Source organism: Oryctolagus cuniculus, chromosome 7 (genome assembly GCF_964237555.1).
Source record: "Oryctolagus cuniculus chromosome 7, mOryCun1.1, whole genome shotgun sequence".
Classification (NCBI taxonomy): Eukaryota; Metazoa; Chordata; class Mammalia; order Lagomorpha; family Leporidae; genus Oryctolagus; species Oryctolagus cuniculus.
Genome location: NC_091438.1, coordinates 133,180,790 through 133,197,283, shown reverse-complemented (window position 1 = coordinate 133,197,283; position 16,494 = coordinate 133,180,790). Strand labels below are relative to the sequence as shown.

General features: G+C 57.1%; 1 protein-coding gene across 3 annotated transcripts; it reads right to left on the bottom strand.

Annotated features, from left to right (window-relative positions):
- Positions 1-2,992: 2,992 nt before the first annotated feature.
- HPCAL4 (hippocalcin like 4) lies at positions 2,993-14,984 on the bottom strand. Of its 3 annotated transcripts, XM_070078704.1 has the most exons (5): positions 14,853-14,984; positions 9,402-9,571; positions 9,074-9,289; positions 6,792-6,995; positions 2,993-6,193 (listed from the first exon to the last, which is right to left on the bottom strand). In XM_070078704.1, exons 2-4 carry the CDS (start codon positions 9,561-9,563, stop codon positions 6,798-6,800), a joined length of 576 nt encoding a protein of 191 aa, XP_069934805.1. In that variant the 5' UTR covers positions 9,564-9,571; positions 14,853-14,984; the 3' UTR covers positions 2,993-6,193; positions 6,792-6,797. The 3 variants fall into 3 exon arrangements, with proteins under 3 accessions (XP_069934805.1, XP_008263741.1, XP_069934804.1); XM_008265519.4 differs by having other exon boundaries at positions 2,993-6,995; XM_070078703.1 differs by lacking the exon at positions 14,853-14,984 and adding an exon at positions 13,277-13,487 and having other exon boundaries at positions 2,993-6,995.
- Positions 14,985-16,494: the final 1,510 nt, after the last annotated feature.

The following is a 16,494-nucleotide window of genomic DNA, read 5'->3' as shown; positions in this document are numbered from 1 at the left end:
GCAATGACTTGAGCATAAGCATAGAAGACTGGGATACTCCTGGGAAATCTAGGGCGTGGTTCAGGGGCTCAAGTACAGGTACAGGAAGGGGAAGTCAGAGGAAGAACAAGGTTTCTGAGGCCAGGCATGCAGGGACTTGGGGCATTGCCACAGTGAGGGGAGGGGGATCACAGTGAGGGGAGGGGGGAGCATAGTGAGGGGAGGAGGGATCACAGTGAGGGGAGGAGGATCACAGTGAGGGGAGGGGGGAGCACAGTGAGGGGAGGGGGATCACAGTGAGGGGAGGGGGGAGCATAGTGAGGGGAGGAGGGAGCACAGTGAGGGGAGGAGGATCACAGTGAGGGGAGGGGGGAGCACAGTGAGGGGAGGGGGAGCACAGTGAGGGGAGGGGGGAGCACAGTGAGGGGAGGGGACCAGTGAGGGAGGGGTCACAGTGAGGAGGGGACACAGTGAGGGGAGGGGGGAGCACAGTGAGGGGAGGGGGGAGCACAGTAAGGGAAGGGGGATCACAGTGAGGGGAGGGGGCCAGTGAGGGGACAGGGGAGCACAGTGAGGGGAGGGGACCAGTGAGGGAGGGGTCACAGTGAGGAGGGGACACAGTGAAGGGAGGGGGGAGCACAGTGAGGGGAGGGGGGAGCACAGTAAGGGGAGGGGGATCACAGTGAGGGGAGGGGGCCAGTGAGGGGAGGGGGGAGCACAGTGAGGGGAGGGGGTAGCACAGTGAGGGGAGGGGGTAGCACAGTGAGGGGAGGGGACCAGTGAGGGAGGGGTCACAGTGAGGAGGGGACACAGTGAGGGGAGGGGGGAGCACAGTGAGGGGAGAAGACCAGTGAGGGGAGGGGGGAGCACAGTGAGGGGAGGGGGAGCACAGTGAGGGGAGGGGACCAGTGAGGGAGGGGTCACAGTGAGGAGGGGACACAGTGAGGGGAGGGGGGAGCACAGTGAGGGGAGAAGACCAGTGAGGGGAGGGGGGAGCACAGTGAGGGGAGGGGGAGCACAGTGAGGGGAGGGGGGAGCACAGTGAAGGGAGGAGGATCACAGTGAGGGGAGGAGGGAGAACAGTGAGGGGAGGGGGGAGCACAGTGAGGGGAGGGGACCAGTGAGGGGAGGGGTCACAGTGAGGAGGGGACACAGTGAGGAGAGGAGGGAGCACAGTGAGGGGAGGCGGAGCACAGTGAGGGGAGGGGGGAGCACAGTGAGGGGAGGGGGGAGCACAGTAAGGGAAGGGGGATCACAGTGAGGGGAGGGGGCCAGTGAGGGGACAGGAGAGCACAGTGAGGGGAGGGGACCAGTGAGGGAGGGGTCACAGTGAGGAGGGGACACAGTGAGGGGAGGGGGGAGCACAGTGAGGGGAGGGGGGAGCACAGTAAGGGGAGGGGGATCACAGTGAGGGGAGGGGGCCAGTGAGGGGAGGGGGGAGCACAGTGAGGGGAGGAGGACAGTGAAGGGAGGGGTAGCACAGTGAGGGGAGGGGGGAGCACAGTGAGAGGAGGGGGGAGCACAGTGAGGGGAGGGGGATCACAGTGAGGGGAGGGGACCAGTGAGGGAGGGGTCACAGTGAGGAGGGGACACAGTGAGGGGAGGGGGTGGTTGAAAAGCTGACATGGTCAGCCCTGTGCTTTAGGAAGGTCACTCTTGGTGGCTGCAAGGTTGGGGAGAGAAAGAAAGAATACCGGGCAGGTGGCCCCACCTGGAGAGAGAGATTATGAGGGCCCGAGTGGGGAGTGCTGAGAGAAGGAAACTGAGGACCTGAGCACCCCAAGGCAGGCAGGGCACAGGGCCCCCACCCCGGTGTGCCTTCAGCTGGGAGCAGCAGCCCCAGGCTCTCAGCTTCTGCGTCACCTCCTTAGGCTCCTGGTTCCCCCCGGGCCAGGTCAGCCTCCTTCCTGGGACCTGACTGCTTCCTGCCGGGGAAGCTGCCCCCGAGTGTCCTTGAGGAAACCCTTGCAACAGCAGCTGAGCCTCGCAGGAGGCAGCAGGCACCTCCAGCTGCCACTGCCTCCCAACTGCTGTAGGGGACGGCGCCTGTTCTCAGAGGACGGTGTTACCACCTCTCCCTGCCCTAGGCTGGGGTCAGGAAAGGGGGTCTCAGGGCTCCAGGCCTGGCCCCTGGGACTGGTGAAATGGGTTATGCACCACACAAGGATCCCTGAGCAGGACAGGTGGGGGCTGAATCCAGTGCATGTTCACTGGCCTGAGATGGCAGTATGCGTCCAGAATAAGGATATCTTTTTTTTTTTTTTTTTCCAGATTAGTTCACTGCTGCTTACATACTTTTGAGGTCACTCTAGTTCCTAACTGTATGAGAGACCCCTCATGGACTCATTGTGACCCTGGCTCTTGGTCTTTCTTTCCACTGTCATGTCATGGATAGTGGTGCCTTCCACTGGTCACAGGGAGAAACTGAGTCTTAGCAGGGAGGCTGTTAGCTTCCTTTGCTGGGGGGGACTGCTCTGCTCACAGACCCCAGAGAGCAGGGTGCAGTGTGGCCATGGATAATTGGACTACGGGAGGATGCCTGACCTCAGGGGTACCACTGAAAGCTAAGCCAAACCCATCAGATCCTTTTGCTTGAGAACTGGAACTGAGACCCAGAGTGGAGGGTTGTCAGGCACAGAGTGGGAGGCACAGCCACTTTGTGCAGGGAAACCAAGAAATTTTGAAGAGAAGCCAAGGAAAAGGGCACAGTCGCAAATACTGCCCAGTGCACGAGAGCCCGGGAGGCCCTGAGATGAGAAGGGGGAAGCCCAGTTGCCAGTTCCAGTTCTCTGAAGGCCCACGTAGCCTTTGATTTTCCATCTTCAGGGCCCCTTGTCATCTGACTCTCCCTTTCTTGGAACCAGCTCAAGTGGGTTCCTGTGCCATATAACCAGAGTTCTGGCTAGAACCGGATCCTGGGCCCCAGGAAGGCTCTGAGGCACCCCCACCAGCCTCTTCTCTCCCTTTCCCTTCACCTCTGCCCTATCCCATGATAGGAAGCAGGAGCCCCTAGCGCAGTCACACCTTTTATTCATTGTCAGTGGGGAAAGAAACACACCACACAGCACAGCGTGAACAGTGAGGACAGTCACTGTGGGCACAGCCACAATAGCACATCTGGAGGGGAGAGGGGGCTACACTGGGGAACTGGGGCCCCCCTCTGCCTCCCAGCCCCGTTGTGTCCCAAGGCCTCCTTGTACCTGCTGCCTTGAGACTCCACTGAGCAGGAAGGGCCATCGACCCCGGGAGGCTCGGTTCTGCCCCTACCCTCCGGCAAAAGTAAAAGAAAGAAAACCCTACACTTTTCTGGGACCTTTACTTGTAGGATTCAAATTATTTCTTTCTTCAAAAATGATGAATAAAACATGTAAGAAATGTATTCTTACCTCCACAGTGATCTCTAAAGTCAACACAAAGCCTCACCCAGGGTGGACCTTCAGGAAATATTTGTTGCTTTAATGAATTTTTGTGTAAAAATATGTACAGTGTCAGCTTAATACCCTGCCTAGAAATCCCAGCTGCTTCTCTTTTCCTCTCTTTTTCCTTTCTTCTCCCCACCCTATATCTTACCTTCTCTCTCTCTCTCTCTCTCTCTCTCTCTCTCTCTGCAGCAAGATGAGGGTCTGCCATTGCCAGGAAAAAAACTAATTTAGTTCCTTTGCTTATGAACTCATTTCTCCTTAACTTTTACTTAATGGTAAGTTGGGAGTGGGCATGTTAAAGAGCCCTGGCTATGATTTCTAGAGACAGCAAGTAAGGGGCTCATGATGGAGCCCAAAAGGATGAATGGAGACAGAATATGTGAGAAGGCAGATTCTGAGACCTTGCCATTCAGAGTTCCTCTAATACATGCAATTTGAGAGGGGAATTTTGATATATTAAGATTTTAACTGTCTGGATATTTTTGTGTCTGTGCAAGTCATATGCAAATCTCTGTTAAACTTGTGCTATGTGGCAAGACTTTCTCAGCTGAGGCTGGAATGTGAGACATGTGTCTCTTCTCAAGGCAGGTCCAGGGCTCTACCACTGGAGCTCTTGGGTGCACAATCCTCAGGACACCCTGGAGCATGTGGGAGCAAGGCTGGCCCACCTGAAGCTCCACGCATCAGAAAGATAGTGGTCCTAGATCGTGGTCTGGCATTGTGTGTGTTCATACTACTGGGCTATCTGTGAACACTTGCCCTGACCAGCAGATATCACCCATGGTTATATGTCCAGTAACATGGAGTGATCACACATCCCCTCATGGGAAAGACTTGCCTGCCCAGCTTGGAAAAAAAAACTGTTCTCTTATGGAGGAAGATGCTTCCAGGGTGCTGAGTCAGATGCCATCCCCAAAACCACCTTAGCATGTTAGCAGAGATGCCCAGAAGCAGAAACAAAATTCTTGGAAATATCTTGGGAAACAGGAAAATGTGAGAACTTCAACCAAGTTGAAGTTCCTTTTGGTTCCTTTTGGAAGGCGGTAGCCGCAAAAACTTCTGAGCAGAAAGCATACTAAAGTGAAAGCAACCTGGCTTGCCCCACAGACAACCTCCATACAACACAGAGTCAGAGAAATGAGCAGGGAGGAGAAGGGAAGAAACTGTCTGAGCCTGGTGTCACCTCTTACACAAAAAACTCCCCCTCTCTGAACCTTGGCTTCCAAGTTCCAAGAAAAGGGACAAAAACCCCCACCTTCCTGGGCTGCAAGGATGCAATGGAATGGGGTATAGGGGAGCCTTTGGAAGCCATGGAATTCTGTGTGACTGTGAGCAAAGCTAGATTCAATCTTTTGGAGGGAAGGAACCCCACTTTTGGGAAAATGTCTTCCGCTAGAAGATTCAAGTCCCGAGCTGAGCCCAGCTGCTGAACATTTATGTCTGTGGTGCTGACTGACAGCACAAGACACACCTAATAGCCAGCTTTGGAGAGCAACAGAACATTCCTTGAGGCTTTACTGGATAAATACCTGCTAGCTACTGTCTGAGGGTGTCAACTCCCCAGTGTCACCATGTTGGTGACACAAGCAGGACAGAAAGAGTGGCAACCTAGTGGTCTTGGTACCTCAAGGTCCAATGCAGCATCCCCAAGACTTTCCACCTGCAGAGAAGCAGGACTGGTGAGCACTCAGTAGTGAGGAGTACACTGAGTCTCTCTCCCGCAGATGCAGTCCCTGCCTCCCTGTACCCCACGTCAGCAATCACTCCTTCCTCCCACCCTGGGCTGCCAGCACCTGTGTGTTTTCACCCGCAGTTCAAGAGAAAGTCAACTGTCACGGCACATCAAAGCTAATTTCTGATCACAAGTACAGGAGAAAGTGAAGTGAAAGACTTGCTGAAGAGGCAAAATGACTTTTTCTGGCAGTCAAAGCATGCAGATGTATGGCTCACGGATGCAAAACTGGAAAGCGAAGCCAGCACATTTGGAAGATGATGAGTTACCTGGCAGATGTAGGATGGGGGTTAGAAAAAGCCTTTCAAATGGAGCATGCCCAGCCCATTTTTAGGTATTTGGTCCATAAATGCAGCCTGGGAGCCTTGACCGGTGCCTAGGTGGTCCTTGACCTCTACCTCTTTCTGCATCTGTAGTAGTGAAAGAACAAGCTCATTCCTGAAATGCAACCAAACCCAGAAGTGAAGCACCGAGACCCGGGCCACGCATTTGTCTCACTCTTGGCAAACCTTGCTTTTCCTGTTCCTGAAGTCAGCACCCGACCAGAGTAAGTGTGTGATAGAGGGTCCCTTGTGGACTTGGCAAAGGTGATAAAAAGGAAGCAGAAGCAGCACAAAGCTGCTGATGGTGACAGCTCAGGGCTTTGCCTGACAAGAGAAAGCATTTTCTGGTGAGTTTGATAGTATTTCCTTCTGTTTTCTCAGGTTTCCCCCCACGATTATAATTTTCTACATTTATTTAATCATTTTATAAGAAACCAAATAATATAGAGTATATTTTAACATCCTAAACTCATAAAATGACTTTAGCTCTTTTAAAGGGTAATAAAAAAATAACTATTATGTAAATTTTCATTTTTCTTAAAATGTCCACTCAGATTTCTCCTGAACTTGCCAACACTTTTCTGGCCCTCTTTTGCAGCTTTGTGTGGAGCTGAGCTGGAAGATTTGAAGTTCCTCTCAAACTCGCCAGCCTCTGCATGCCCTCGGCTCTGCTGTGCTCGCCATCCCACCATCGCTGCGGGAGACTCTGATCACCGGAAGTCCACCTCTGGAGCCTCCTGGGGGCCAGGACTGCGTCAGGTAAACTGCCATTATCCTTAGCACCTGGAGGTGCCTGGCACTGAGCAAGTGCTCAAGAAACTTTAGCTGAAGAAAGAACTGAAGAGCTGCTCCAAAGGCTGGGGCCAGAGGGGCCAGGCAGCATTGAGAGAGCAGGACACAGACCACCATCGAGGGTTCTGGGTCCCCAGGAAAGGACACACCCAATCTGACTCTTGGAGTGGGGCCTGCGAGACCACATTCTACAAAGCATATCCCAGGAACAGCAGAATCTCAAAGCAGGACCCCAGTCCCCCTCCCTAACCCTGCCTCTTGGGGCAAAAGCCAAGCCCCCTTGCCCAAGGGATGTTGGTTCTGGGCCAAGGCTGGGGGGTGGGGATAAATGACAGGACACCTGAGGCCCTGTCTGCTTTTTAGCACGGCGACGTGGGCCCCCAAGGATCTTTTGACTGAGGGGAAGGAGGGCTTGGGCAGAGAGGAGGGAGTGGGCCAGAGAGTGAGGCTGGAGTGCCCCTCCCCCAGGGTAAGGACCAGCCAGAGAGGTCATCAGGTAGGGAGGCGGCCATGCCCCCCACGGCCAGGGGCCCTGCCCCTCACCAGCCTCTACTTCTGCATGTCGCACTGCAGCAGCAGCACAATGGACGGGTCGCTCTTGGCTGCCTCCTTGAACTCCTCCAGGGTAATCTGGTCGTCCTTATCCTGGTCCATCTTCTTGAAGATCTTGTCCACGCGCTGCTGGGGTGTGAGCCCGTCCTGGTTCATGCGCATCATGATCACAGTGCCCACCATCTTGTAGATAGCCTGGTGGGGTGAGGAGAGAGGTGGGTGTGCCCACAAGGGGTGTTGAGGATTGGGAGGTGAATGAGAGGGAGCAGGGCAGGGCGGGGAGAGCACTGGGGGAAGGTGAGGATACCGGGCGGTAATTAAGGCTGGATATCTGGGACTGGCATTCAGCCTAGCAAGTAAAACCCTGCTGGCAATGCCTGCTTCCCACATGGCAGTGTCTGAGTGTGAGTCCCAGTCTTGCTCCTGATCCCAGCTTTCTGCTTATGCGTGCCTTAGAAGGTAACTGCTCAAGTACTTGGGTCCTTGTCACCCATGAGGGAGACCTGGATTGAATTCCCAGCTCCTGGTTTTGGCCTGGCTGTGCCCTGGCTTCTTCTGGGTCTCCCACATGGGTGCAGGGGCCCAAGCACTTTGGCCATCTTCTACTGCTTCCCCAGGTGCATCAGCAGGGAGCTGGATCGGAAGTGGAGAGTGAAGCACCCAGGACAGTCGAATCGGCACCTATATGGGATGCCGGCTCTGCAGGCAATAGCTTTACCCGCTACGCCACAGCACCAGCCCGGATACAATTCTTGACTCTGCTCCCCATCACACTCTACATGCAACCATTCAGCAAATCTTGCTGGCTCTAATTTTTCAATGGATTCCAAACCAACCACTTCCTACTGTTTCCACTATACCTCTGAGATTGTAGCCCCCCACCAGCTCGTGACTGACTATCTGGACATCTCCTAACTGGTCATTCTGCTTCTGCTGCTCTCTCCCTTCCCCTCCCCCATCATCTAGAGCCATCACTGAAGAGCTCCCCACGTCACTCGGAACAAATTCAAAGTCTCCACCTGGTCCACAAGATGCACAGAGATTGGGTTCCTGGCTCCCCATCTCCTCACCTTTCCTATCGCTGTCCCCTCACTCACTTCTCTCCAACCACCTTGGCCTCCCAGCCCCTCTCTGCACAATACAAACACAGTCCACCCTAAGTCTGTTGGCCCCTCATCACAGAAGGCCCTCCCCCCACCCCACGCAGGGGTCAGCTGCTCTACACTCTTTTCACCTTATGTAGAATAACTTCTGCACCATTCTCTTTCTTTTGCATGGCTTATCTCCTTTTTTAATTTTATTTTTTTATTTTTTTATTTTTGACAGGCAGAGTGGACAGTGAGAGAGAGAGACAGAGAGAAAGGTCTTCCTTTGCCGTTGGTTCACCCTCCAATGGCCGCCGCGGCCGGCGCGCTACGGCCGGCGCGCTGCGGCCGGCGCACCGCGCTGATCCGATGGCAGGAGCCAGGAGCCAGGTGCTTTTCCTGGTCTCCCATGGGGTGCAGGGCCCAAGCACCTGGGCCATCCTCCACTGCACTCCCGGGCCACAGCAGAGGGCTGGCTTGGAAGAGGGACAACCGGGACAGAATCCGGCGCCCCGACCGGGACTAGAACCCGGTGTGCCGGCGCCGCTAGGCGGAGGATTAAGCTTATCTCCTCCCTAGCACTGACTGGCTGAAATGGCATAGGCTTATTGATGGTAAATTTCTCACTAGAGGGTGGGCACTCAGCACAGCAGCTATGATTCCCCTTGGGACCCCTGCTTCCCACATTGGAGTGCCTGGGTTAGAGTCCTGGATGCATTCCTGATTTCAGCTTCCTGGTAGTGTGTATTCCTGGAGGCAGCAGACAACAGCTCAAGTAGTTAGGCTCATGTGGGAGACCCGGATGGAGTTCCCAGCTCCTGGCTTTGGTATTTGGGGAATGAACCAGCAGATGGCAGATCTCTCTCTCTCTCTCTCTCTCTCTCTCTCTCTCTCTTTCACTAGAAAGAATGTCCCATGAAAGCAGGAACAGTGACTGGCAGGTGTCAGGCGCTGGACACCTCCTCATTGGATGAATACTTTGACGCTGGAGTCAGACTCCCTGGATTGAATCACAAACCACCACTTGCTACCGTTTCCCCATTCATAAAATGAGGTTTCTGACGGTACCCACCCCAGGGGGTAAAACCCTGGGGCCGGGCTGAGGGGTGGGGCGCTGGGGAGCAGCGAGAAGCTCCCGAGCTGACAGGAGGGTGGCTGGAGAGGTGAAGGCAGCCCGCCCGCGCGCACCTCGATGATCTCCAGCATCTCAAGGCGGGTGATGCGCCCGTCGCCGTCCAGGTCGTACATCTCAAAGGCCCAGTTGAGTTTCTGCTCGAAGCTGCCGCGGGAGGTGACCGAAAGGGCGCAGATGAACTCCCGGAAGTCGATGGTGCCGTCGCCGTTCTTGTCAAAGGTGCGGAACGCGTGTTGCGCGAACTTGGAGGCGTCGCCGTAGGGGAAGAACTGCGCGGGCAGAAGCGGGAGGTTGGGGCGCGGCCGGCCTTGCCCTGCCGCGCTTCCGCCCGCCAAGCCCGCGCTGCTCGGGGTCCCGCCCTGCCCTCCCGGCCCCGGCCACCTTGATGTAGAGCTGCTGGAACTCCTCCAGGTTGAGGATGCCGCTGGGGCAGTCCTTCAGGAAGCCCTTGTACCACTGCTTCAGCTCCTGTTCGCTGAACTCCGTGTTCTGAACCAGGTCGTCCAGCACCTCGGGGGCCAGCTTGCTGTTGGTCTTCCCCATGGCGGGGCCTGGGGGAGAGAGGGCTGCTTCGGACCTGGCCCAGAGGCCAAGTCCCCTTCCCGCAAGGAGCCGGACCTGCTCTCCCCCAGGGTCCCTCCTGGGCACAGGTGCCCCTCGTGTCACCACCTTCCTCCAGCCGGGGCTCCATCCTTTGCCTCGCTGCGTCCACAGGAGATTGCCCCCAACACATCTGGTTCCCCTTCCTCTCACAGCCCTGCCTCCTCTCCCTCTCCCTCCTCATAGCAGGTCTCCCCTCCTGGCCCTTGGGATCTCCCGCCTTCCAGGGCTCCACTCTCCCAGCTGATCTGGGCTGCAGCTGGCCGCCACCTCCAGCCCCTCCTCTCCTGGGCACACCTGCCACTCCCCACACTGGGGGAACGAAGCTGCGGCTCCTCTCCTGGCTGTGCAGGGCCGGCTGCAATCAGCCCCCTCCCCCCAAAGCAAGCTCCTCTCCTACCAGGGATCGGAGGCCATTTCCTTCTGTGTCTCCCTGTCACCATCTCCCGAGATGTTCCTGAAGGCATTTCTGAGCCCTCCCCCACCCCTTCACCCTCCCCAGCAGCAGGAAGTCTCTCTCCCTCCTTCCTCTGTACACACAGAAACCCCAGCCTGTGGCACTGATGACCTGATTACATCCTGCTTTTCATTAATCCATTCATTCCCTGAGCATGTATTGAGGCTGACTGTGTGCTAGGCCCTGGGCCAGGGACAGAGATAAAGCAGACACAGCCACTCTTCTATATGAAGAGGTAGATGAGGGATTAGACAAGGCCTTCAATCCATGCCAAGGAGCCTGAACTTCACCTGTAGGGGACAGGGCTTTTCGAACAAGGCTTGCAGGGTGCTTACAATATGCTGAGTCCCCATCTAGGTGCTGGGGACCCAGAGGGAAGGCATGTGTTTTCAAATCTCTCCTCTGGCTGCAGTGTGCAAGATGAGCTGGGCTCACAGGCAGGTAGGTGGAGAGGGGGGAGGGGCCTGCCATACTGTTCAGGTGAGAGCTGATGGCGCTAGAATAGGGTTGTGGAGAAATGATTTAGAAATTGGGGAGAATGCGAGGGTACTGCAGAATGTGACGGCTGCTTGGTTGCAGGTGAGGGTGAGGGGGACAGAAGAGTGGAGGCAGATGCTCAGACTAGGGCGGAATGGAGGTACTGGTGCTGAGAAGCAGGCTTGGGGAACAGCAGGTCAGTCCCTGGCTGGAATAAGAGTCCCTCAAGTAGCCTGAGCCAGGAGAACTGTTTGCACACGGTGGTGCAGACCCTCCCCCAGAAGCATGGCCAGGCCTCAAATACTGAATGGCTACTCCTGTCTGACCTCCCTGGGAAGCATGTTCCTGTGGAGCCTAGGTTCCTCAGGGTGTGGCTTGGAAAACACCTCTGACCTGCCCAGAGTCTCTTTGGAAGGGGGCCAGTGCCCCACCCCAGGGTGGCCTGCCCTGAAGATACTCTGGAACAAAGGAAGTCCTTGGGCTGGCAGAGGAATTCCACTTCCGCTACCTGGCCCATGCCAGCGTGGCCTTGGGCTACGCCCTTAACAGCCAGGTTTGGGGCTGGTTTGTTCCATGCCTTATCTTTTGCTGGGAGACCTCAAGCTGTTTACAGGATATCTGTGGGGTTCAGACTGCTCCACTGAGCCATAGGAAGATCAAGGAGCAGCGAAAGTAGCAATAGACACCCCCCCCCAACTTCTGGGGGATGGCAAGGAGGGGCAGGCATGGATGTCTCTGGAACACCCATGGAAAGAGGCAGATTCCATCCCCAGCTACCCCCCTCCCTAAGTCCAAAAGATTTTGAAGGCTCAGGGTGTAGTCAAAGAAGCTGGAGAACTCGGAGGCAGAAGTGCCTGGTGGGGGAGGCAGAGCCTCTCTCCACTGTCTCCTGTGGGGTGTGCCTGAGTGCTGGGGCTGGGGCTGTGTGTGGGAAGGTGTTAATGCGTGAGGCTGCAAATCTGTCAGAGCACACATGTCTGTGTGTGTGTGTGACACAGTGTCTGTGTGGTCCTCACCTTCTGCCCCTTTTCTCCTCCCTGCCCACAATTCTGTCTCTTGGGGCCTTGCTTGTTCCCTGCCTATACCTGGTCCCTAGGCTCCTTTTTCATTTCTCTCCGTTCCCTATAAAGCTTGAGACCCTCAGAAGTCAAAGTTGGAAGTGAGCTTCTCCATTCTCTTAGTGACAACTGAAATTGAGAAGGAGGAAAGGGCTAGCTCAGAGCTGCCCAGCAGGTCAGCACAAGGCTCCAGATGAGCACTAGGGCTGAAGCCACTCATGTGCCTGGACTACCCTCTCTGAATCACGACTGCTTTTGTTCAGCACAGACCTTTTCCATCTCTACCTGCCTCCTTTTTGGCCTCAGTGGGACCATCTTGCCTGAGCTCTGGGCCACAGTTTCTGATACCCATGAGATGTCCACCTCTGGGGTGCCCAGTGGCACCTCTGAGACAATGTGTCCACAGCCAGACTCACCCTCAACTGAAGATGATCCATCTCTCTCCCCTCACCCCTTCCTTCTTGCTCTCCCGTCAGGGTTGGGAGGAAAACCCCATCTTAGTTGTCTTCGGTTTTCCCCTCTCTCCTTCCCCTAGATCTAGCTGGCTGCCACGTCCTATAGTCTCTTCTCTGGAAGTGCTTCACTGTGTCCAGAGCCAGGGTATCAGTCAAGGGGGCTGAAATCCACCTGGCACTGAGTTTGCCAAGCCAAGCCCAGGCTCATAGGGATTCACCTGCTTCGCGGAAGTTCCTTTCTTTGGATTCTTCTACTTTGAGGTAATGGCTCCCGACATGCTAGAGATACAATGATAAGCTACAGGTGACCATGGCCATGGGTCCCTGGGAACTCCAAAATCCTCTAGAATGTGGTCTCATATATCCACCTGTCTAGGCTCACCTCCCTCTGCTCCCTTGTCTGCTGTATATTCTTCTGGAACCAGGCTTCTCACAGCCAGAACTGACCTCATCTATGTGCTTAGCTGTTTTTCTCTCCTGTAACATATTTTCTTCTCTCCTGGACTGATGCAAGCTACAGTCAGCCTTGGGGGCCTGGCTGGAGCCCATTTCCTCAAGATCAGCCCTATCCAGCTTAAAGTGGGCTCTCAGCAGCATGGGCTCAGGGCTCCAGGCATGAATGGACCCTGTAAGGCCCTGGAGCCACTCACACATGCAAGCAGACTTTAGAGCTCTCTGACCCTCAGTTGGTACTCTAGGAGTACAGACTGCAGCCCGGTTTAGTGGAAGTCTTTGCCTCAGAAACCGACCGGAGCCAGAAAAAGCTCAATGGCAAGGAGCTTATCCTCCCCCGCCCCCCAAGCCCCTTCTGAGCAGCTTGGAAAGTGAGAAAAGTGCCTTTCCAATGGTTCCCGAGTCTGCCCTCTTGTAGCTCCCCAGTGCTGCCCTCTGTGCTGGCACAGAACCACCCTGCAGAGACCTAAAGGCAGTGCCTAGGACGCAGCGATGCTCAATGAATAGCTCTCAGTGGAGGATGTAAGAGGAACAGACCTTCTTCCTCCTTGGAACCTGTCAGGCTGTTTTGTTTATCTGTGTTCTCCAGCTGTCGCGCCCACTTCAGAGACAATGGAACCCAGAGCCAGAGAAAGGAAGGGTTCACCCAAAGCCAACTAGAGCCCATCAGCAACAAGGCAAAGGCCAGAGCCTGGCTCGGGGCATGGTCTGCTGGAGCCGTGGCCCTGCTGGACATGGGCAGCTTCCTCTGCTTACCTCTTGAGGGCTGTCCTCCAGCCGCCAAGGAGCCGGCACTGCCCCGTTCCCAAGGCCACAGCCCGTCTGTGTTCAGCGGCTTTTAGAGGGCTCGGGGTTGTGGGCTGTGGATGGGAAGGTGGCAGTGAAGGTAGGCGGGACTGGAGGAGGCAATAATCCCACACCCTCACCCAGCTCCGGAGGAGCTGGTGCTGAGGCAGTTGCCATGGTGACAACAGCTCCCTGGTCAGGAGATTTTCTCTTTCCTCTCCTTCGTTTGCTCTTCTCCGGGCAGCAGCAACGGCAGCAGTGGCCAGGTCTTCCTCTCCTTAATGAGAGGCAGGGGATGAAAAACAAAGGGTGGGCCCTGGTGTCCTCCTCCAATTTGGAGCTGCCCATGCCAGGGCGGGCTGGTGACCCAGGAGGGACTTCTTGGAGAAGGGGCTGGGAATGTGTGTGGGAGGGGGTGGCCTGTGCCTCGGCCTGGGTGAGAAGCAACGTTCCTTCAGCAGGGTCTGAAACCCCTCAGGCTGCCCCTCTGAAACGTCCTAATGGTTTGGGGTCTTGTTTTCCAAGATCAGCCTTAGACCCAGAGTGAATCAGTGTCAGGGGCCCATCCTCTGTCCTGTTCCCCATCCCCGTCCCACGAAGAATCAGAGAATAGACTTGGCCAAAGTCAGTCACTGAGGCAAAGGCAAGATTTGAACCCAACTCTTATACCCTTCAGGTTCTGGCCTTAGGGTCAGGAGTGACACAGTCCACATGGAGCTCTGGCACTGTCCCTGTGCAGCAGCAGGAGGATGGGAGCAGGTCAGCGGCCAGGTGCAGGAAGCCAGAGCCGAGAGGAATTAGAAAGATACCTGAGAGGCTGAAGGCGAGCAGTTGGTGCTTTGGCTGTGAGGTGTGGGAGGTGTGCAGGAGGTGTGGAGGCCGGGGCCTTGGCAGAGATGGACAGGGCATGGAGGCCTGCTGAGGCAGTGTCCCGGGCTCAGCCTCCAGCCAGGACCAGAGGCACATAGGGGGCCTCTGCCTAGCACTGGGGACCACTGTGGGGAGGTTGTTGAGAGTGTGAGGAGGAGGCCTGCTGACCTGGGTGAGGGGTTCTTCTCACCCTCAGGTGGGCTGTGAGCGCTGTCAGCCCAAGGGGTGACAAGTAGGGACTGGGTGTGGGCCAATGGGAGGAAGGAGTGGGCTCCCGGTGGCATGGAAGCTGTGTGTGTGGGGACCCCCAAGATGAAGTGCAGTGGGCTATCTGTGGTGATGTCAGGGTGCCCTGGGGCTGGGTGACTGGAGCCTCCCCAAGTCCTAGCAATGCCACAAGTGTGCATGTGTGTGTTTGTGTGTGTGTGTGCCCCAAAGCAAGAGTTGTTCTTACCTGGGCTGGGGGTTAAGGAGGCGGCTTTGCCTCCTTGCTGGGACCCATGGAGCCTGGGTTGAGATGAGGGTCCCTTGCCCAGGGGCGGGCCCTCTAGGTGCTGCCCCCTTTGGCGGAACCGGGTCCGGATGATGAATCAAGGGTCAGGGGATGGAGAGAGGAGGAGGAGGACACCAGGGCCCGACGACGTTGACCCCAAGGGCCCGGCCCCACCCGCGTTACCTGAGGCCGCTCGCCGGGTGGCTGATGGCTCGGCGGGCCGCGGGGGACGAGGCTGGCTGGCGGGCTGGCGGCGAGGCTCTCCGAGGTCCGCGCCGGAGCCGCCTCCCAGCTCTTGTATCACTATGTGCCTCTCGCAGGAGACACGATTTGCATAAGCCCCGCCCCACCACGGGAAGATCGGACGCGGATTGGCTCCGCTGGGCAGAGTGGCAGGCGGGGTTTCAGGTGGGGATGGGCGGCCGGAGAGGCCGGAGAGGCCGGAGAGGCCGAGCGGCGGGAGCGCGCCCCGCCCTCCCGCGCTGACCTTCCCGCAAGACCCGGGAAGGCGGAGGCTTATGCCCCAATCTATGCCCCCGCGCCGAGCCTCAGAGCCCGGGCCGTGGTGTGCGGTAAAAAGTGTCGACGGTTGAGCAAGTGGAGCCACAAAACAACCGCGCCGTTGCTATGGAAACGGGAGAACCACAGCGGAATCGCGAAGCCCTGGCGGCGGGTGGGGGTGGGAGAGGGGATGAGTCACAAGATGAGACCCCACCCCACCCCCATATCCTGCCCGAAGCTGGAAGGGGGCGACGGCTAGCGGCCGAGTGTTCGGGTGGGCGGTGCCGGGGAGGAGACCGGTGGTCAGCAGCTCCCGCCGCTGAGCCGAGGGGGCGCAGCGTGCGCGGCGTGGACACCGCGCCTGACTCCCGCTGGCCCCGCGTCTGGCGGGGGCTGTCTCCAGGCGCCCCGAGGCCCTCACCTGCGACCCCTGCCCTGACAGACCCTCCTTCTCGCGGGCTCTTCCCCAGCAGGCCCCCTCCGGCCACCCCCACGGACTCCTCCATTCCCCACCCTCCCGTCCTCCAGTCCTGTAGACGGAGCCGGTCCCCAGCCGCCGCCAGTCTCCGGCCTCGGATGTTGACACAAACCCGAGGCGGTTTACACTGAGCGGATCTGGAAGGTTTCAGGGCCCTGGGAACAACTCCTCCCCGCACTTGGGGGTCTCCCCAAAGCCCGGCCTGGCCCGGCAGCCCTGGATGCTCTGCGGTCTGAGCGCTCCGACGCGAGCAGGCGGTGGGAAGGGACCCTTTGAAGCCAAACTAGTGGTGACAGGGGAGCGGTTATCTCCTGGCTGGGCCACGTGCGGGGGTGGGACTTTCAGCGAGCTGTCAAAAGTGGGGCGGGGCGCCCGGGGATTGGTCAAATGGGAACGCGGATGCAGAAGTGCCTGAGCGGCGGGGCGGGGCGGTTTGATGGGGGATGGGGACGCACCTGCCGCGAGCGGAGCGAAGCTTCTGGGGCGGATCCCAGAAGCTCCGGACTAGGCTCGCTGAGGAGGAGCTGTCCCACTCTGCTGTGAGCCGGATTTGTAGTCCCGTTCTCCAGGCTGCAGGCCAGAGCTCCAGGGTAGGAGGCATATGCTTTGGTTGGTGACTTGTAAGGGACAGGTGTTTGAATGCCCGACCTGTTTCACTTGCCCGGGGCGCTTTCTCAGCTCTGGGTCCTGGAGACCCAGACGTGGGCAAGAACCAACCCTGCTTCCAGCCGACCATATTCCAAGGCATGAGGAAGTGGTATCCGAAACCTTGCAACGGCGTCCCATGTTTGCCTGTGATTCTGCATTGGACTATGAGCGAGACATTTAATCACCCTAGGCTCCAGC

Coding starts and splice junctions, on each gene's coding strand:
- HPCAL4 (XM_008265519.4), bottom strand. CDS start 9,563: ATGGGGAAGACCAACAGCAAGCTGGCCCCCGAGGTGCTGGACGACCTG. Junction 9,290..9,401: donor TCCAGCAGCTCTACATCAAG/GTGGCCGGGGCC, acceptor CTGCCCGCGCAG/TTCTTCCCCTACGGCGACGC. Junction 6,996..9,073: donor AGATGCTGGAGATCATCGAG/GTGCGCGCGGGC, acceptor TCACCCCACCAG/GCTATCTACAAGATGGTGGG.